The 21,855-nt window shown below is 41.9% G+C and overlaps 2 protein-coding genes across 6 annotated transcripts in view; one reads left to right on the top strand and one right to left on the bottom strand.

Moving 5' to 3' along the window:
• Positions 1 to 10,240, bottom strand: part of nvl (nuclear VCP like) — a 46,848-nt gene extending 36,608 nt beyond the window's left edge. For 4 of the 5 annotated variants that reach the window (XR_013845096.1, XR_013845097.1, XM_080036688.1 and 1 more), the window contains exons 1-10: positions 10,160 to 10,240; positions 9,316 to 9,393; positions 8,848 to 8,918; positions 7,178 to 7,230; positions 6,968 to 7,052; positions 5,970 to 6,027; positions 2,820 to 3,032; positions 1,045 to 1,150; positions 739 to 815; positions 228 to 362 (exon numbers count right to left, since the gene is read on the bottom strand). Coding sequence is in view for 3 of the 5 variants with exons in the window: in XM_080036688.1 (XP_079892814.1) it covers positions 228 to 362; positions 739 to 815; positions 1,045 to 1,150; positions 2,820 to 3,032; positions 5,970 to 6,027; positions 6,968 to 7,052; positions 7,178 to 7,230; positions 8,848 to 8,918; positions 9,316 to 9,372 (855 nt within the window). In the remaining 2 variants the exon portion in view is untranslated. The remainder of the gene's footprint in view (positions 1 to 227; positions 363 to 738; positions 816 to 1,044; positions 1,151 to 2,819; positions 3,033 to 5,969; positions 6,028 to 6,967; positions 7,053 to 7,177; positions 7,231 to 8,847; positions 8,919 to 9,315; positions 9,394 to 10,159) is intronic. The other variant, XM_080036689.1, reaches the window with a different exon arrangement.
• A 756-nt stretch (positions 10,241 to 10,996) lies between these two features.
• On the top strand, positions 10,997 to 19,686 carry LOC307257350 (uncharacterized protein). Its single transcript, XM_080036551.1, has 6 exons — positions 10,997 to 11,585; positions 12,066 to 12,175; positions 13,032 to 13,158; positions 15,839 to 15,946; positions 17,400 to 17,934; positions 18,332 to 19,686. The coding sequence occupies exons 1-6, from the start codon at positions 11,244 to 11,246 to the stop codon at positions 18,712 to 18,714; spliced, it is 1,605 nt and encodes a 534-aa protein (XP_079892677.1). The 5' UTR covers positions 10,997 to 11,243; the 3' UTR covers positions 18,715 to 19,686.
• Positions 19,687 to 21,855: the final 2,169 nt, after the last annotated feature.

Here is a 21,855-nt window from a genome sequence, read left to right as displayed (position 1 = left end):
TGAGTGAATGAATGAACGCATGAATGAATGGGTGGGTGAGTGAGTGAGTGAGTGAGTGAGTGAGTGAGTGAGTGAGTGAGTGAGTGAGTGAGTGAGTGAGTGAGTGAGTGAGTGAGTGAGTGAGTGAGTGAGTGAATGAATGAATGAATGAATGAACGCATGAATGAATGGGTGGGTGGGTGGGTGAGTGAGTGAGTGAGTGAGTGAGTCAGTGAGTGTGTACTGACCCCTGCTACAGCCTGGGCCAGCAGGGTCTTTCCACAGCCAGGAGGTCCATGGAGGAGGAAGCCTCGAGGAGGAACCATGCCCAGCTGCTGGTAAACCTCTGGGTGACGGATGTGGACCAGCAGCTTACACACCTCCTGCAAACAAAAATGTCAAATCATATTTAAGTCAATATTCCTACATCAGATACGCTCAGCAGGGCCCATTAGGATTGAAAAGCATTTGAAGCACAGCAATGCAAAACCATCCGCATTCACAATTTTTTTTAAGCAATTTTTTGGGGGCATTTTCCATGCTTTATTGACAGAGTAGAGTGGAGAGACAGAGATGAAACAGGGTGGAGAGTGGAATGACATGCAGAGAATGAGCCCGTTTGGATTCTAACCCTGGTCTGCTGTGAAGAGGACTGAGCCTGGGGTGGGGGGGGGCTCTAACCACTACACCACGAGCCCCCCGCCAAAGCAGAACATTTGATTAGGCGACACACAGTAGTAAAGTTAAAAAGGAACTAACCGTTAAGGTCTCTTCATTTCCTCCAACATCTTCAAATTTCAGAGAGGGATACTGCAGCTCCGGTGACTTTGATTTTGCTGAGTCATTCATGTAGAAAAAAATATATTATTTTGTATGCATCAATGGTGGACAATGGTTGCTAGTTTTAGACATCTGTCATTAGTTGTGGCAATTAATCAATCAAACAACCTAGATCAATGAACATTAGATTATAAGCTAAATAGTTATTAGTCGCTGCCCCTGCTTGACAATCTGAATTAAAAGATTTTTTTCAAGGTGAACTGGTCAAACTAAAGCAGGCCATACCTCTCTTGTTCAGGGTGTTGGAGTCCATAGTGTCAGCGGAAATCTTTGCCCTTTTCTTTGTCTTTTTGTGTGATCTTCCAGGCTCCACCAGGGATCTGTCTGTGTGCTGGGGACAAAGACACAGAGTGAACATACATGTGAAATGCCTGGAGTCGGACAGTCAGACTAACACTCACCAAACAGACATTCTGGTCATAGGAGGGTGCTAGAAGACCACAGCAATAACATCATGCATCCAGGAGTATGCCGATCAATGCATAAGTGTGGCTGGTATTATTGTGCCGTTCTATCGTACTGCAGCGATATCGGTATTACATTATATTATATAATTATGATAGTTTTGGAGCAGGAAAAAGCTTATATAGCCAATTCACCGGTCCATATCCCAGGAACCACAAAAGGTTTAGCCCACATTTTCTAACCCTGACACCAGAATAATGTGCTGGAGGTTGCCTCCATGCAAAACGCTGACGTATGCTTACCACTTACCATTTTGCTGGGTGACAAACCAATCGGTCCCTCCACCTCTAGTGTGAATGAGTTGACTTTGAAATGTCCTGCTCAGTGCATATCTTGGATCAAGGATCATTGTTTAGTAGGTGTGTGTTATGCTGTTAAAAGAACAAGTCTTTTCATTTGATTTCTATCTTTAAAGGTAGAATATAACATTCAGAAATGCCTTCTCAATCGCGGTGTCACAGGTGAACCTTAATGTTTTTGTTGTTGCACCGTTTATTATTATTTTTTATTATTATTTATTATTCTTTCGGACAATTCCACCAATACACAATTTTCTCTTTCATATCTTCATACATCTTACTTTGTGTTGTCCGAAGGGTGACGGAAGAAGCCAAAGGCTTATCAGGTCCCGCCCCCATAATAAGTTATAAGTTAGTTAATTTTAGTCAGACTAACTTTAAGATTCAGAACGGTGGTTGAGTGGGTTGAGCTTCTTCTTCTGCTGTTTCTACCTTGTATATACTATCTATGGTTTATACGAGGGGAACGCACAGGAACATCACATGACTCACATCCTTTGGAGTTTACGCTGAAAAATCCGACCCGATTCCTTTTCATACAAATAAATATACAAAATGTTTTAGTCGCCAGAGAAAGTCGGGGAAAGCCTCGTTTGTCAGGTTACATTGTTACCCATTTCGTCCATGTACATTGTTTCTTAAATGTTACATAGCGGACGTTTCTCTCCCAATCTCCCAAATCTCTATGGCTCACAACAATCTATTATGTGTGGGGATCTAACAGGCAGTATTCCATACTCTGATCTTCCTTTCCCTAACACCTGCTTAATACCAATGTCAGGATGTGAACTGCCCTGTGCCTATACATATGGACATGCCCTTCTCACATACTAGAGATCCACCCATCCACTATTTCAAAGGTACGATCAGATCTGAGGTTTTGGATATTGGTTGATACGGATACTTTTAGATATCATAATTAATAAACATTTCTTTGTTGGTGGTGATGTTAAGCAACACAGTAATTCTAATTCAAAAGAGCAACACATTTCCAAAAACACATCAAGGTTTAACTGAACTGCTTTGAAGCGTTTGAATACGGAAGAAGATCAGAACTCAATATCTTCATTGCCAAATCCTTTTTAACCTATGCTTTATCACGGTATTAAACTAGTATTTTCTTCTATAGTTAAAATCATTTTAAAAATCATTTTAAAACAGACATCGATATCCGATAAGTAGATTGCAGCCACATCTGAACCGATATGGGATCAGCCCCATCCCTATAGTACATACATTGGTTGCTTCAGCGGCTGGCTCCTCTTCACACAGGTCGATGAGGACGTGGCTCTTGTCGGGGGTCTTGCCTTTGTCGATGAACCAGCCTCCTACTGACACCTGTGTGCCTGCACTGGCAGCAGGCTGGGGTCTGCTGGGGGAGCAGGCGCCCGGCTCCAGGCTTCCCTTACGGTACAGTGAGGTCAGAGAGCTGTTCATGTGGTTGGTGGGCTGTGGATGGGGGGGGGGGGCAAAAAAAAACAGCAGAATGGAATGGTAAGATCTCGCTGTCAAAATGGTTGTTTTGACTAATAGTCCGATATTTGGCAAAAGAGAGTCAGTTGATGGGTTGCAGGCAATTTCTTGCTTGTGTGTGTGTATACATGTGTGGTCATAGTTTGTATTCTATAATATATTTTTTAATTATTTTAAATTAAAGAAAATACGATTTTAATACCTTGATATAGCATACGTTAAAAATGTTACTATATATTTTGGATAACTCATTTGGGCAGCTGAAGGAGATCAACAGTCTCTGCAGCCTAACCCTTCAGACACATGCTTTCCCTTTGGTGTAGAAGCCTGAGTGTTCTTCTGAGCCATCCCTACCTGGGCTCAGACAACACCACTATCTCAATGATGACTGAGTGAGCCAGGGGACAGGTTGCTGTTTGTTGTTGTGGTAGGGCCCACCCTATTTAAAGAGGCAAACCTAAATGTACAAGAGGATGGGGGAATCTCAGAAACTGTATGATTGATTGATCGATTGATTGATTGATTGATTGATTGATTGATTGATTGATTGATTGATTGATTGATTTGTATGCCAGACATAACTTGAACTAGATGACTTTCGGCATCCGGTAAAGATGCTAACTAGCTTAGCATCGGACCATAGACTGTATATGCGTTGTTGCTGGTGCTGTAAAGCAGCATGCACTAAATTGCGGGCCGCTGCCAGAGTTACAAAGTGCTATAAAGCAGTCGACCGAGGCGCTGTGTGGGAATGGGACGGACGCTATTCTCCCTGTATACACATATTGAGCTATTAGACTGACTTTGAAACTATTTTATTAAGGTGGAATTGCTACGCATTGTTACTTTAAGCAGGCGTGTCCAAACTTTTTTCACTGAGGGCGATATACGGAAAGATATACCAAGGGCCGGGCTACTCACTGGAGGTGAAATATATTCAAAGATCCGAAATCAATCGAAATATAGCGAAATCAATGAAACGTTAATAAATGATGCTTGATCATTGAATATGCTTACAGAAAGCATATTTCCATGAATGGGTTTTCATTTATATTGTTACAAGAAGGGTTGGCAGTTGATTCTAAGAACAGTAGTCTCAGATTGTTTCTTAGTCAGGATGGTGCGACCTAGGGATGGGGATCGAAACCCGGTTCTATCAAGGACCCGGTTCCACTTTTTTCAAAACCCGAAAATCAATAACGTTTGGGCTTATCGATACCACTATCGAGTCTCGTCGTTTTTTCTCTCCCGTAGGTCCTGTAAGGTGTGTCCCTCGAGTCGCGTCACGGCATTTAAATCAAATCAAACCAATCACTGCTGCATGTCCGCCAATGTTTATGAATGATATGCAAACCGGTATTAAAAGTAAAACAAGAGAAGTCTGGCAGTTAACTTCGCTCGCGAGGATGGCTGAACGGGCGAAAAGGTCTATGGTTTGGCTTTATTTTACCAAGTTCGAAGATAAAGCAGAAGCCTTTGCACACCGGGCGCGACTCGAATAAACGCAACGTAAAAGCGAATGTTTTGAAATGTGAATTTTGTCGCGTCCCACTTTAGAAGCGACGTCCTAGAAAAATCGAACTCAGTTCGAAAAAAAAAAAACGCAAATTCGCGATGCAAAATGACGGCGCTGGTGTGGAAGCTTGTATTGACTCTGTATACGTTCGTTAATTAACGGATTAATCGCACGAATAAAACGCGCCCGGTGTGCAAAGGTAAACGCACACACACAGACTATGTAGCTTATTGTCCCGTCAGTTAAAAATAGTAATCCAATTGTGAAATCCGTGTTGTAATCGGCAGCATACAAGCTAGTTAGCTTAAAAAGTAAACAAAGTTTTCAGACGTGCTGCGTGATGATGTGTTCAGGATGGCTCAGTAAAACGACTATTAGGTTATCATGATGCGTTCAAATGTAACGTAAAGGAATTATTGAGTTTTTGGCGAGAAACATGAGTAATACAGTTGTATAATGCTCTCATCATTTTAAAATATATAATTAAACTACTGATGCCAATATTTATTAAAAATTTAATTGAATTTAAAATACAATTATTTATTTCCTAAATATTTTCCTAATCACTAAAACATGATAAAGTGACAGTAGACAATACATTAACCAACAAGCGCGAACATTTATATATTTGTTTCATAGATAGTATACACTTGATTTTTTAAAACCAAAAATAAAATTTTCTTCAAAATATAATAATAATAATAATAATAGAAAAGTATCGATAGTGGTATCGATAAAGACCCGGATCGATAAGGCGTATCGATAAAGGTATCGATATCAATAAATATTAACGATAGACCCCTTCACAGCCCTGTATAAAGGGGGAAAAGGGAAGGATTGGCTATATTTCAAGCTGCAATAAGTCAATGGGCTAATCAACTAATGTTTGTTAGAAAACATGATCATCTTACTGAATATATGAAGTATTTGGGATTATTAATATCACAGCGTATTTCCACTGTGAGCAACAACAAAAGAAAGTGATAAGTGATTGTATGAATACCCCAACAGCCTCCTTTTCCTTTTGTTGGACTGACGGCTGTATTCCATTCTATTTTTAGAATTTGCTGCGGGCCAATTAAAAATGTTTGGGCCATAGTTTGGACACCAAAGTTGTAATACATGCAGAGAGCCATTCTGTTCTATCAGCTAGATTGGCTAGATCACTGTTAGATTTTAAACACAGATAACTCATATTTTTAACAAGATGCAGATTAAAAAATGTCAAACATGATCAATTATTGAAATCCCTTCTATAAAATGGAGTGCTCTGAATAATATTATAACACTTAATTAGCCAACAGTCAACTGGTGGAAGGAGGTTTCCTTACTATATGACCATCAGGCCTCTGCTATTATTTGTGACATATTTGTGATTTGACGCACACATATCTTACAGTATTCTCCTGAACGGGCTCTTCGCTGTCCGAGGCCTCAGTGCTGCTGCTGCCTTCACTGTGGACACACAGGTTAGCTTAGCATTAGCTTGACATTTAAAGAGTGAGTAGGATACAGCAGAGAGGACTGTAGGAACCCTAGGCCTGTCAACATAACACATTTTTGTTGGGACGATATATTTTCCCAGAAACTATCACAACAATAAACAATAATATTTGTGTCATCCTTTTAAGACCATTTTATGCCACTGATAAAAATATAGTATAGCATAATAATGCATGTACAGATTCTTTCAAAGATTTTTTTTTCCAATTTTCAAGTCTCAAGAATATTCAACATTGGAATTATCCGACAAATATTAAAATATCCTAAAATAAATCAAACATAAATAAAATAAAGCACATACAACCACAGCTGAAGTCAAACACACTCTCAGGCTTTGTTAACCAAATAGCCTTGAGCATAGGATATGAACACTGAAGCAACACTATACTTCACCTTAGACAGGTTGGCAGACGGTAGGAAAGTAGAAATGTGACTCAAATATTGCTCTTTTTCTTATGTTAAAAAAACACACACATATAGACGCTGATATCGAGGTCAGTAAAACTATCAAGTTCATTCATAAATATCGCAAGATAAGTGGATAAATTCATTATCGCGAAAGGCCTCATATTGAGCCCCATGTCCAAGGCAGTATTTGGGGCGACTGTGGCTCAGGTGGTAGAGCGGGTCAGCCAATGATCGAAGGGTTGGTAGTTCGATCCCCGCCCTGCCACTTGTGTCATGGTTGTTGTGTCCTTCGGCAAGACACTTCACCCACCTTGCCTTGTGTGAATGTCGATAGTTAGCCTGCTATCGGTGTATGAATGTGTGTGTGAATGGTAACGTGTAAATGGTAACAGATCTCCCTTGAAAAAGAGTCTCTGGTCTCAATGGGATTTACCTGTATAAATAAAGGTTGAAAAAAAGAAAGAAAAAAGAGAGAGTGATTTACCCAGTGTCAGTGTGCTTGGCTCTCTTGGCCAGGTGTTTGCTCTCCAGATCATCGGGCCCACAATCCTTCATGATGACGTCATACACTGGGAGAGGCAGATAAGGCAAAGAGCATTCACCTCTCTAACAGATTCCAGAACAGCAAACTTTGATCATGATAACTGGACTGGATGTTATGGAGGCTGGTCTCCAGTCAGCTGCTGCCTCTTACCTTTCTCTACCTGTATCCTGAAAGCGTTCTTGTTTCTTCTGCCATAATCCATTCTAAAGGATACAATACAAACCAAAGGACTTTATGACACTTGATTGACAACCTGACAGACATGTCAATATAATACCTAGGGATGCACAGAATTTCTGGAAACCAAAATGAATCGGCTGAATATAGCAACAAAGAAAAAAGCACTTTTTCAAATAAATGAAAAGGCGGAGTAATTATTGCCGTACAATGACGTTTTTTGACGCGAGCAAACATGTCGGCAGTGTGGAAGTTATTTCAAAGTATCAGAGAATGACACACAAAAAAGTTTGCAGCAGACACTGTTCTACTGAAAAATCTAGCGGACTACTGCAAAGACAAGATTAATTTATCACTTGATATAAATACACCGCAAACAGCATGCCGAGTACTAGAAAGACTGGGCTGTCAACACACGCTCTGGTCAGGCGGACTATGAAGCCCTGTAGCCTACTCACTGCATTGCGACTGTACTTAATCGACTATATAAAGATTAGGGCTGTCAAATGAACGCGTTAATTTCGATTAATTAATCACAGAAAAATTAACGCGATAAAAAAAATTAACACAGATTAATCGCACGTCTATATTGCCCTTTGACCCGGTGCAAATGTGGTGCTCAGCTGCAGACACAGCCCGCACGGGTGAAAGGGATAAAAGTAAAGAGAGAAGCAGGGGAAAGGGTCCGAGGGCTCTATGGACGAGTTATGGGATGCTTTGGACAAATAAGCATGAAGGTAGGAAGACATCTTACTTTATTCTCCGCAGTGTGTGCATTATTGATTTAGTGGGTGCAACAATGTAGGTTCAAAAGTATCTCTCAATCTTCCTCCGTGTGTACAATTTTGTTTGCTAGCTGTCTCGTCTCCCGCATAAACGGACACCCGCCCCGTGTGTGTGTGTGTCAATATTTTTGCCTATGAGTACGACGATGGTGAATGAGTCGGCGTAGGCTATGCAGATATGTGGCAGTGCAGCGCTGTCTGTTGTTGGAGACGGACAGTCGTCATTTAGTCTGCTTGTTTTTTTGAGAAAATTCGGCGCTAGTTCCTAATTTTATTTCATGTAGAAACCTGGTTGAGGGGAGGAGACAGAAGTTACGAGAGACGGAGAGAGAGAGAGAGAGAGAGAGAGAGAGAGAGAGAGAGAGAGAGAGAGAGAAACAAACTGTAGTAGGCTACACAGTTGTTTATAAACAGGCATAAAAGTGTCATAAAAGTATGCAATTAATTTAGATGAATTAATCACAGAGCCTGTAATTAATTAGATTATTTTGTTTTAATGTCTTGACAGCCCTACTAAAGATCATTAAAACAGCGCGCACCAGAAATCATCCACTCTGATCCAGGCTTTCCAAGCGCTGTCGGACGCTTGAAAAAAGCTAAGCTAGCCAAATAGACGGCCAAATAAAAGTAATGTTAAAACTTTTTTTTTGCAGAAACTGGGAAAAACTTCTTTTTTTTTTGTGCATCCCTAATAAAACCAACCCACAGTGTCCAGGTAAACACATGCAGCCAAGTACAGCTAGCCAGCAACAACTTTCACCTTCATAAAAAGGTGAACTCTACTGTTGGAGGATGTCCTGCCAACAGAGTCAGCAAGCAAGTTAAGCAGAGTTAAAGTCAGTGTTTGGAGGAACCTGCCTGTGCACTCTTTGAAGTTCCAGAGCCATGGTTGAAAGGTCCACATATTCAGTGTTGCTGGTCTCCATGTACTGAAAGCACAACAAACACACAGGATGGAGGAGTGAAGACACACACACCCAGTCTCTGGTCAAGTGTTAACAAGGAAAATAACATTCATGTCAAGTTGCTGCTTTTGATTCCCTCATGGTGTCTGCTTACTCTGTTACTGTGGCAGAGACGTGCAGTAAACACCACTGTTTGTATTTTGTGGAGGGTGTGTGTGTGTGTGTGTGTGTGTGTGTGTGTGTGTGTGTGTGTGTGTGTGTGTGAATGTTTAACGCAGTACACTACAGTACAGTACAAAATGCTTATCATCTTTTACTGGATGTTGAGATTAAACGATGATGACATTAAGTGAGCTTCCATTTCCAGTTAGGCATATGAGTTAAATGCCTAGCAGTGAACAGAGGAAGATAGTATTTGTACCTGCTCCACTCTCTGTTTGAGCCGGCTGTCCAGCCAGCCCCCACTCCTGTTCTTCATGCCTGTGCGTCTCTGTGCCTGCTGAAAGATTACAGTGAGAAATGGAATGACAGCATGAATTCTACATGCTCTACTAAAACACTAATCAGACCAAAATCACTGCTTCTCAACAATGCATAAATCACCTGTGAGAACATAGAGGCCACTTTAGGCAATGCAACCAAATACAGCAACAGTGGAATGCTCAGTCTCAACACATAATAGACACACAGAAGAAAAGTTATCAGGAGACATGTTTTAGAATCAATGATAGAGGAAAAAGCAAGAGAGTTACTGGCAGAACCGTCAGTGGCATACTCATTCTGAACCTACGAGCTTCCTTTGACAGACATGTGATCGACACACACACACACACACACACACACACACACACACACACACACACACACACACACACACACACACACACACACACACACACACACACACACACACACACACACACACAAATACAAAGGAGCAGAGCCTTATAGAAAGGATGGATAGCTTGTGATGGCATTGGTGACAAGCTGGTGACAAGCTGGTGACAAATCACATCATGGCAAATTGTTAATCATATTCACATTGTCCTAATAGTGGCAGCATCTATCTTAACCATGATACTTTCATTAAAATATGAGTGGTAGCCATGGACCTGGGGGGTAGCCTATCAATGTGTTCATGCTCGTCTACACAACTATCACTGAGAAGAATTGGCTCCTGTGAAGCACGAGGAAAGTTATTAAGCACGCGAACTAGGCTATGTGTTATATACACACACACACCAACATGACACGCGGTTACTCACCTCAGAAGACACTGTGATTCTGCTGTTTGACTAAACTGTGAACTGTGTTTGGATTGTGGCAGCGTGATGGTTAGAGAGACTACTGACCCCGGAAACAAAGAAAAAAACATCCGGTTGAAGCCGTCTTCTTCTTTTAGAGTTATTCTGGCGGTTAGCAAACAACGAAATGGAGCATTACCGCCCCCGACTGTTGTGGAGTGAGGATCTTTTTTTATTTGTAATATATTTTTTATTAGCCTATAATTTCTATTAATTAAAAGTTTTCAAATACACTATATTACCTTTATATACCTAACTTTACCATATTGTGGATCTTTATGTTAATTTATCTTACCTTTGAAAAAAAAGTAAGCCTAGGCCTATATTTTTGCCAGCCTATTTGTTTGTCTCAGATAGCCTACTGAAATAATAGGATATTTAATAGGATTACTCAGAATATATCAAATTCAGCAGCATTTTATTATTCGGCTTTCTCAAGTTGCTCAGGGTGATGCCTTTCAAAATAAAGCATTTTATTTATTGTGCTACTATAGTTTGAAAATAGTTTATTTTTAGTTCATCATGGCGCATTGATCCGTGTTCTAATGAGGAAATAGGCTTATCCAGCATGTTTTTTTCACATTTTGTAGGCTCCTGGCCTTCTGTTCCTAAAAAGTAGCCTATGAAGACTAGCCTATAGGCTACTGTGAAATAAGATAGGCCTAATAAGCCTACAGTGACACTGCAATAAGGAAGGGAATTCACGTTCACTCATTGAGCAATTTTAGTGTCGTTGTGATGTAGCCTACTTTGAAAGTAGCATACCTTTTACAAGTCTAGGCCAATTGCTTTCATTTTATAGCCCAGGTTATAATGTTTATTCATGTGAGGTGTTTGTTAGGCTAGGCTGTCTAGAATAGACTTAGGCTAATAGGTGCTGATTTAAAACAAATATGGACAGAGTGCCAACAGAGCTTCTCTCACTTTCACTTCCTCGTCTTAGTTTGACAGCCATACACTTCCTCATTATAGTGTGACAGAATAAGCTGTGGTTGTGTGTGTGTGTCGTTGGGACAGTCTGTGTGTGTGTGTCGGTGTAACAGCCATGAAGGACGGTACCGGAGCAGTAGAGCAGGCGGAGGTTTACCGTCACGAGCTGTATTTGGACTATGTCAACTTTTTCCTGACGCTGTGTACTGAGGTTGGCCCGTGTCGCGAAGCCCCGCTGCTGGAGAGGGCGGCTCAGTATGTGCTGAGTGAGCCCGGAGCCAGAGACACTTCCCCGGTGTTCTCCTCCTTCCAGCAGGCGGTCCGTGAAGGCTGCGGAGCCCCGAGCGCCGACTACACCAAACTACTGTCTGCCTTCATCAAAGCCGCAGAACTGCTGGAAACTCTGTGCGTCAACCTGTTCCTCCAGCCCTGGAAGAAGGAGATCCAGACACTGAAGGTTTCTTTCTTTCTTTCTTTCTTTCTTTCTTTCTTTCTTTCTTTCTTTCTTTCTTTCTTTCTTTCTTTCTTTCTTTCTTTCTTTCTTGTCCCATCTTCCAGGTGGGCTACCTATAATTGGACAAACCTTAAAGCTATAGTGCATAACTTCTGTCACCCCCATGAGGTGATGGTGCCAGTGATGACCCAGCCTGTTACCCTGTCATAGTATAGGCTAGGCTATCTTTGCTTTGAATCCACGTGCTTTTTTTTTTACTAAACAAAAAAAAAAATCAAGTTCACCAAGAGATTGTGTCACTGTCTCACCACCACTTGCCCTTTACATCACAACATACTTCTTCCACCAGATGGCACTAGGACAGGTTTATTGTTCAGCTTTAAAGTGCTCCACTTTCTGCTTACCGTCCATAGTTCCTTCCTGAATGACTGTTTCGCTAATGTATTATGTATGTGTATTTGTGTCCCTCTGTTTCTCTTGCAGACGTTCACAGGTCCATTTGTCTACTGTCTCCTGCCCGTTCTCAGCTGCTCTACCATTCAGTCCGTCCTAGCCTCCATCGGGTACCTGCCACATACAGAGCCTCCACTAAGGTAGGGGAACAAGGAAATGAAGCAACCCAACATTACCCCAATGTTTTCTCTCTTATATCTGTTTGTGAAATATTAATATTGAAATGTGTGTGTGCATGAAGATACACTCGTTGATTGTGTTACAATGACAGTTTGGAAACTTAAAGGCCTACTTCACCAGTGGGAATATGAAGGTGTATTGAATTCTGAGATCCTATGTAGTATAAATGTAGGGTTAGACAGTGAGACGATAAAACACTATTTCTGCCTTTTCTCAGGCTATGATGAACCAATTTAATTTTTTTTTTGCACATTTATACTACATAGGATCTCAGAATTCAATACACCTTCATATTCCCACCGGTGAAGTAGGCCTTTAAAGATGGAGTCAGCGATGTTGAATAAATGCTTCTTGTCAAGATCAGTGAATATGTTTGTGCTCTGAAAGAAAATCCAGTGTCAATACACAGCCTAGACTCTGTAAACTGGTTTATAAACAAAGGGTATGTAAACAAAGGGGGACACCTAGCTAGCAACCTAACCCTTTAAAGAGCCTAGACTTTGAAGGCTACTAACAGTGAATTTTTTTTCAGAGCACACACAGGTAGGGGAACGTGATGAGATATTAACAGACTTTTACAAAAAGTGATTTTGACAACAAGTTTACTCCAAAATGTGACTCCACCTTTAACTGTGCACTGTTTTGAGTTTTGATACACCAACAGCTCGGGGTGAGTGAATCTGGAAACAAATGGAGAAAAGCTACAAAGATACAAGCCAGTGTCTTTCATCTGCGAAAAGTGGCATTTGGTGTGTGTTTCTCATCACTTTGACGGTCTCCTCTCAGCGATCCTCTTTCCTATGTGATGTATTTCAGTGAGTACAGACTGAGTGAGGATGCTGACCCAGACAGAGCCATGCAGGTGGGCTTTGAGCTGCTGCTGGCCAGGGTGGAATGTTACCAGCTACTGGAGCTCCTGGAGAAGGAGCAGCTGGGACCACAGGTGAGACCTGAAATCACCCAACCATGTCACATGTTTGCCATGTCCAATCAGAGAGCAGTAGACTTTACCACAGTAAATGGTTGCTTTGTTTAAAGGTGTTCGCTACAAATCTTAAACAAAGTGTCTTCAAAAGAGATGAAAGTTAGAAGAATAATCAAAGAACAAAACCACAGTCTTTTCAGACATAAAGTAATCTTAAAGATCTCCTATTATACTACTTTTCTGGTCTTAATTTCTTGTTAAAAACTGCTATAGAGCAACCTGACACGAATCACATCACAAAAAACCATGTAGATTTTCAGGAAACTCTTCCTCTCATCTGAGCGAGCACAGCAGTTTCTCTCCACACTCGGCTTTGTGCTTCTCCAAAAACCCCAAATTCAAAATCTCAGAAAATTAGAATATTACATAAAATCAATAAAAAAAGGATTATAAATACAGAAATGTCGGCCCTCTAGAAAGTATAATCATGCGTATGTACTAAGTACTTGGTTTGGGACCCGTTTGCACAAATGATTGCCTAAATGCGTCGTGGCATGGATGCTATCAGCCTGTGGCACTGCTGAGGTGTTATGAAGCCCAGGTTGCTTTGATAGTGGCCTTCAGCTCGTCTGTATTGTTGGGTCTGGTGTGTATCATCTTCCTCTTGACAATAGTCCATAGTTTCTCTATTGGGTTCAGGTCAGGAGAGTTGTCTGGCCAATCAACACAGTAATACCATGGTCAGTCAACCAGTTACTTGTGGTTTTGGCACTGTGGACAGGTGTCAAGTCTTGCTGGAAAAAGTAATTCAGCATCTCCATAAAGCTTGTCAACTGACAGGAGCATGAAGTGCTCTAAAATCTCCTGTAGACAGCTGTGGTGACTTTGGACTTGATAACACAGTGGACCAACACCATCAGATGACATGGTGCCTCAAATCATCACTGACTGTTGAAACTAGACACTGGTCTTCAAGCCCCTTGGATTCTGTGCCCCTCCACTCTTCCTCTAGACTGTGGAACCTTGATTTCTAAATGAAAAGCAACATTTCATTTGGATCAGTGATGATTTGAGGTATCATGTCATCTGCTGCTGTTGGTCCACTGTGTTATCAAGTCCAAAGTCACCACAGCCATCTTACAGGAGATTTTAGAGCACTTCATGCTTCTGTATGTTGACAAGCTTTATGGTGATGACAATTTCCATTTCCAGCTAGACTTGGCACCTGCCCACGGTACCATAAACCACTGGTAACTGGTTGACTGACCATGGTATTACTGTGCATGAATGGCCAGACAACTCTCCTGACCTGAACTCCTGACCAGACCCAACAATACAGAGGAGCTGAAGGCCACTATTAAAGCAACCTGGGCTTCCATAACACCTCAGCAGTGCCACAGACTGATAGCACCCATGACGCACCACATTTAGGCAATAATTTGTGCAAAAGGGGCCCAAACCAAGTACTTAGTACATATGCATGATTATACTTTCTAGAGGGTCGACATTTCTGTATTTAAAATCCTTTTTTTATTGATTTTATGTAATATTCTAATTTTCTGAGATTTTGAATTTGGGGTTTTTATAAACTGTAAGCCATAATAATCACAATTATAACAAATAAAGGCTTCACATATCTCACATTGCATGTAATGAGTCTATATAAGATATTATTTTCACCTTTAAAGTTGAATTACTGAAATAAATGAACTTTTGCACGATGTTCTAATTTTTGGAGTTTCACCTGTATATTGGCCCCCACACTCTCATCTGCTGTTTTACCAAGTTCAGCCTGTCCTTGTGTTTTACTTGCTTATTGTAAAACCAATCCCACTGTGGTATCCGTCTAAATCTTCCTTTTTTTGTGACCAATGTAATCTATTTTATTTTATTTCCAGAGGGAAAGGGATGGATGGATCATATGCCCACTCTTCTTACATTTTTATTTGTTTTCATTTGAATTCCCACCAACATTTTTTCCTGTTGTCATGTCATGTCTGAGCTGTCAAAAATGTAATAAACATATTCATAAAAAATAAATAAAAAATCATCATAGTGAGCATGCACATTTAGTGTCTTCTTGAGGGAGGTTGGTAGCCTGGTGCTACCAGACCATCGTACTTCATTTCATTTGTACAGAAGGTCTGGAATCGCTCAATTGAAAAACGTTAACTCACTTGAAGGCGGGTGTCTGTTGAAGTTTAAAACTATTGGATCTGCCCAGTGCCACTCGGGATCTGCCAACCAATCGCATAACGTTTGGTCGTGACGTATGTCATGCGCCAGCTTCTGCCACTCCCTCTGTTCACTGATTGAACTGACAAAAATCTGTCCGGAGAAAACCTAAGAATATACCGCCGGCCCAGACTGACTACTGAAGGGAAATTAAAATTGAGCAGAAGAAGTACGTGGGCGGGCGGTGCCAGGCTAGGAGGTTGGAGCATGCTCAGTAGATGTAAGCAACTATTGCATTGTGCAAAATTCAGAACACTCCAGACAGTTGTGATTTCTGCATGTGGACAAAAGACCAAACCGCAATCAAAAAAACTACAGTTACTAAAATACTTGTGTGCATGTGAACATGGTGAATGTCTCCCTGTGATCCAGCCACTGTGCACATGCAAATGAATGGCAGCCATAAGAAGTGTTCCGAGGTCCCAGTGCCTTCCATGTGACAGTTTGTGATGTAACCCTGTAGGAGTGGCTGGAGGTTGTCCACAGGAGAGTGGGACCTGCTCCGCTGGACCAACCCACACCAGAGAAGACAACAATAGAGCCAAAGGAAGAGGACCGGAAGACGGAAGAGGTAGGTAGAAAAGAGGTAGGGCAGAGGGCAACATACACACACACACACACACACACACACACACACACAGTTTTTTTTAATTCAACATTTATCTGTATTTCATGGATTTTAACAATCTACAGTTTATGTTTTCAATAGCCACTGTTTAGACCACGGGTGTCCAAACTACGGCTAACGGCCAAACCCCTTTTTAAGTAGCCACATTCTTATTTAATCTAACCGTATTTATTTGAGAAATAAACTCAGTTGTTCCTCATGCCCAAATAGTGTAGTGGTGGATTATGCCATTGGCTGAGACTTGGGCAAGTGGGGTTTGAATTTCCGCCAAGGCAAATATCAAAATTTGGGATTTTAATGAAAAAAGCCCCAACTACTTAAAGGTTCAGTAAGCGAAATGGTTCTTTTAGCTAACTTCCTGTCAGTGACTGCAGTTAGCAGTCCCCTCGCTCGTCCCTACGTCACCACATTAATGTCTTCAAGCAGTGAGTTATCTAGCATCATCTCAGATCCATAAGTGTGATAAAAACATGATTAAAACCATCAAAACAGACGTTGGGAAGGATTTTTACCTGCTCCGCCATTGTAGGCCAATAAACATTCACCAGTCTGCCGCTCTCTCCGTGTGCAACGTGACCGTTTGTAGCGTTCTCTCTTCTGATTGGATATCAGGTTGTGGAATACCAGAAAAGTGTATTTGCCGATTACATGCAGAGCGAGTGACTGAGAGACCTGTGTTATGAAGCGCGCACACTATATAAGTGATCAGTGTATGAATATAGAGTGATTTAACACGTATATTAACATAAATATATCGCTTACTTCACCTTTAATAAATTCAGTCAATAATAGTTAATAACCATTTCTAACAAACATTGATGTGTCAACAAGCCCATTCAATTATTGCATAACAAGCTTGAAATATAGCCTACCCTTCTCTTTTCCCCTTTATACAGGGCTGTGAAGGGGGCTCACCATCCTGACTAAGAAACAATCTGAGACTGCTGTTTTGAAAATCATTTGCCACCATTTGTTACAAAATTAATGAAAACCCATTAATGGAAAGCTGGGGTGTATTTTTTTTCAAGCATAAGTTAGTAACATTTTATTGATTTTGCTATATTTCGATTGATTTCGATATGTTTCGCCTCTGGTGAGTTGACGGCCCTTGGAATATTTTCAGTTTTTGGCCCTCAGTGAAAAAAGTTTGGACACCCCTGGTTTAGACCATTGTTTATTTTTCAAAATTTACTCATTTTATATTTTTATTTGCGTTATGTCAAGATCCCAAGTGAATCAAGCGTTCACATCATGACATCATATTAGAAGTGATGAGTGGAAACACGTTTTTTTTAATTTGGTGATAATGGAATAGAAAATAAATATTCAAGCATGTCCGTTTAGTTATTTTTTAGGATATACAAATAAAGTCTGACTGATGCTTTGATTCCTCCAGGTGCCTCTGTATTTGAACAGCAGGATTCCAGTGAACCCCCAGCCCCAGCCCAAGCCTCGCCGCCGCCACCACATGGCTTTAGACCAGTCCATTATGGAGATGCAGAGGACCTACCCTGACCTGGCCTTCAGGGGCCGCCCTCTGCTCACAGACAAACCTCGCCAAACAGACCGGAGCAAACAAGCCGGTCCTACTGCCAGCACTGAGCAATACAGTGATGAGAGTAAAGGCGCTGCTTCTGAGCCCCCTACAGGAGATTCTGTTGAAGGCACAGAGTCTGATGCTCCGCCTGTCTGTGGTGAAGATGATAGCAGCAGACCCCAGGATGTGCTTGGTGAGGTTGGGAGCTGTTGTTGTAGTGAGGGCTCCACTGCTCCGGGAGACGCCGCCAGTAGCAGCGACTCTAACAGCGCTGGTAGAAGCAGAGTGGATGCAGAGCTCAGCCATCCTCAGGCCCCATCTCTGCACATCACACTGAGAGCTGGAGCCACGGCCGAGCACAGCCTGAAGCCTGGAGAGACTCAGCCCAATGCAGGTAACACACATGCCACACACACACACACACACACAAATGCACACACGCACACACACACGCACGCAGGCAGGCAGGGACACACACGCACAGTGACAGATGTTCTGAAGGATTGGTCATGAGCTCATGTTTGGACTAATAAGTTCAAAGTGCTATTAAACTAATCATAGATCTTTGTCAGTCACCAACAGCTACATATATTGGACTGTTGGTTATCATTGCTATTTTCATTCCCAATGCATTTGTATGTTGGCATGTTGCTAGCTACGGTGAGCCCCCTTTCTTTACATACCCCTTGTTTACATGCCTGTTTATGAAGCCTAGGCTGTGTATTAACACTGGATATTTTTTGACAACAAGCATCTTCCAAATTGGCTGACTCAACCTTTAACTTTGCCAGTCCTTCAGAACCAGAGAGCCATCCACCCAGGTCTTCCCTCTATGAGCTCCATGGACGAGGAGCAGGAGCTGAGAGGCCTGGCAGAGAGGATGGGCCAGCCCCGTGTACAGCAGGCCCGTCCAGAGAGGAAGACAGGCACAGAGGCACAGGACAGCAGGGAGCCAGGGCTGCAGACAGCTGACAGCACATGCCCCTCATCCTCTCAGAGTGATCCTGCACAGAAGAAGCAGCAGAGCCAGCCCACTGTGTGTGAGGCAGGCAGCACAGAGCAGCAGCTAGGAGAGCATGGTGACAGGGCAGGGAGGGCCCCAGGAGAGGAGGAGCAGCTGGCACAGAGCTACGTGCTAGTCCAGCCTCACAAGAAATCACATTCACATGTATAAAAATGCAGAGCAAACCTAGAAGCAGCTAGAACTAGCACATGGCGGTTCTATGCCTCAGTGAAGCATACACCCTTCAGCATATAGCTGAAGGGTGATAGTCCAGTGGTGCTTTAAGGAAGATAAAGCTCCCAAGAAGATACAAATATGGTACAAGGTCACTGTGTAAGGTCACAGTGACCTTTGACCTTTTGAGCTCCAAAATCTAATCAATTCATCCACCAAGTGCCAGTCTAAGTTTGTGCTAAAGTTGACCAAATATTCTAGCCTGGAAATCCAGACCTACATCTTGAACAAGGTAGGGTCTGTCCACGACCAATGCATGCATTTCAAATAGCACGGCACGCAATTGGATAGCACTACAACCAATCAGAGCAATGAACAAGGTGATGTATTCAGCCCCGTTCGTTTAGCAAGGAGGTTAACTCGTAAATTAAACTTTTGCTGTGGTCGGTCGGCAAAACAGAACATTCCTCTTTCTTGCTAATGAAAGATTTGAGTGCCGTCTTCCAAATCGTTAAGGGTCGAGACCAAAGCCGTTTCGTACTTAAACAACTTATCCGCAGCCATCTCTGTTTACTATCACAACTTTGAAGGCGCAGCACTGTCGTCAACCGGTTACGTCCACTCCAGAGCCCTATAAATAGGGCTCTGGATTGCCCGTATCTGATAGAACAATTCGATTGGCTTGTGTCCTTATCGACAGGCTGAGCTAATTTAAACTTGCCAGTGACAGGTCAGGAGTTCAAGGCTACCAATACCAAAATAATATGATTTTTCTATGTCAGTTAAAAAATCGTTTTTGTATTTATCTCTGAACTACTCCGATGCATTACTATTTTAATGCTGGGCACATTTGTTGCAATCAAATGAAATGTGAACTTTGGTAAATCTGTCTAACGTGGAAATAATGAAAAGGAAAAAATGTATATACACGGATGACTTGTGTAAGAATAAAGGTTTCTATATTGTTGACACAGCTCTCATGTGTCTTGTTTGTGACTTCAGGTGAATTGATCAACACTTTGCTTTGTCTTGTAGGAATTTGCAACATTTATGTTATCATTTTAAAAGAAGTTAATACAGAGCTTTGAGTCAAGCAGAAAAGCCACACAGGTCAGAATGACCTTACACAAACTGCAACAACAACAGGTGTGCAGACGCAGCAGAAAACAGGGACACTATTACGAGATCTTAAACTGCAAATAGCCTAGATCTGACATTAGATCTGTTACACACACACATACACACTCACACAGACAGACACAGGACCATCTGTATAAAAGCCAATGCTTTTCACTAGAAGGGCGCGCGTTCACTAGGCAGTTTGGCTGCCTCGCCACAGGAAGATGCCATGGCTGTGGTTCGGTTGAGAATAGGTTAGGTCTAGTAAGATCTGAACAAGAGGTTATGATTGTAATGTATAGGTAACATCTGTATTGATAGTAGGAGCTGTGTCTCCTCGCTTGTAACTTTGAGTCTGATGTCAACCTTTAATAAAGTAAACCTGTTGAGACCAGAGGGGTATACTACAAAGCAAACTCAACAGAGCCCGGCTCTCTTTTTTTGATCTGGTTCAACATAACACATACCCTCGCTCAGAGCTAACCGGTATCACGAAGGCAGTTATCAACCTCTTATGTTGAACGAGAGTTTCAGCTTCAGGCTCTGTGCGCGTCCCCATGAGAGGGGGCGTTTGGCCGTCATTTGACTCTGCTTCCGCACAGACTGGACTGACCTTGTGCCGCTAACTTTACACAAACGGACTGATTGTGAGCAGCTGAGTAAAACAAAAGTGTGTCGCCAACTTCATTCAAGAGGAAGAGTTTGTCAGTCTGAATTATTACAGCAGAAAACAGAGAGCCGAAAAAAACTATTACTGCAAATAGGCTAAGGAGAGTGGAATGCTGCCAGCATGGAAATTATTTATTTATCTTGCCGATCGTTCTCGCAGTGCGTAACGTGACATTATAAAACAATGAAACGTTGAACTCGGATTTAAACACTATACCATTTAGCCTAATATATATATAGGCTACTTTGCTATATTTATAGCACTACGCCTATAGTCCCACACTTAAGAATGTAATTTAAGTCTGACACTGTCTCAAAATGAATAGCCTATGGAAAATCATCTAGTTTTGGGCCACATCATAATGAATACAATTTTGATTTAGACTATTAGCCTTTTATTTGAATCTTACAAATACCAATAGGCCTACATTAAAAAACCTGTAGTCTGGACAAATATGAATCTAGGCTACTGTGAGAAGCTTAACCTGCGAGTCTGCAACGATGTCCGAACTGTGACAGCTGTCACCTGTCACGTCCCAACTGTAATCGCTACTTATGAAAAGAAAGCCCACAGTGAAATAATGTTGCAAACTGTGATTTTATAGAACGCTTTATTAAGAGCCAGTGTGTGTATATCGCCAGGTAAAATCATTTGAGAGGAGAGCATAGAGTGGCGCTGCATACAGTATAGGTGTGGGCTATTTTACATGTTCAATAACTGTATGCATGTGGCAAAAAGCCCCAGCGCGATGTTACAGTTCACTCTGCTGTAAGCCTAATGTCACGGCTTCGTTTCGTTCATTAACTTAGCCTACTGATCAATAAATTTAGATGTAACAGCTTCCTCAGTGAGAATGTAGCGCTCAGACAATATTGTCAGGTCCGCGGGATTTCTAAATGTGTAGTTTCCTTGAAGGGCAGCGCTCTATAAGAGCCGAATTTAAGCTCAAACTCTGAAACAAAAACTGGTCTGAGCAGGTTAGCCGTGCAGCCTCTGTTACCACGGTGATCTAGCCAGGTAGAAAGAGAGCCACCTTTCGTGATACTGAAAACTCTGGCTTTAGACCGCTTTAGACTCAACAGACCTCGCTCAGCCCTTAATCTCGCTTCGTAGTATACCCCTCTGATCCTCTGCTCTCCGCGTTTCCCTTGCCTGGTGACGTCTCCTTCTGGTATCATATGTCGTGGAATCAAGGCCCACTCGGCCACGGTAATATCTTATTCCACTACAGTCTCGTTTTACTGCAGTGGAGGAGTAGGATGTTAAATAAATGGACATCACACTCTCTGTGCATAGCCTAGCTAACGTGCTAACACATTTCAGAGCCCTTCAGCTTTAAACTGAATACA

Source organism: Ammodytes marinus, assembly GCF_949987685.1.
Source record: "Ammodytes marinus genome assembly, chromosome: 11".
In the NCBI taxonomy this organism is placed as follows: Eukaryota; Metazoa; Chordata; class Actinopteri; order Uranoscopiformes; family Ammodytidae; genus Ammodytes; species Ammodytes marinus.
This window is presented reverse-complemented; position numbering and strand designations above follow the sequence as displayed.

Excerpts from the sequence above, each read along its gene's own strand:
- LOC307257350 (XM_080036551.1), top strand. The coding sequence starts at position 11,244 with ATGAAGGACGGTACCGGAGCAGTAGAGCAGGCGGAGGTTTACCGTCAC. Across the intron at positions 11,586-12,065 it reads AGGAGATCCAGACACTGAAG|ACGTTCACAGGTCCATTTGT; the intron begins GTTTCTTTCTTT and ends TTTCTCTTGCAG. Across the intron at positions 15,947-17,399 it reads AGGACCGGAAGACGGAAGAG|GTGCCTCTGTATTTGAACAG; the intron begins GTAGGTAGAAAA and ends TGATTCCTCCAG.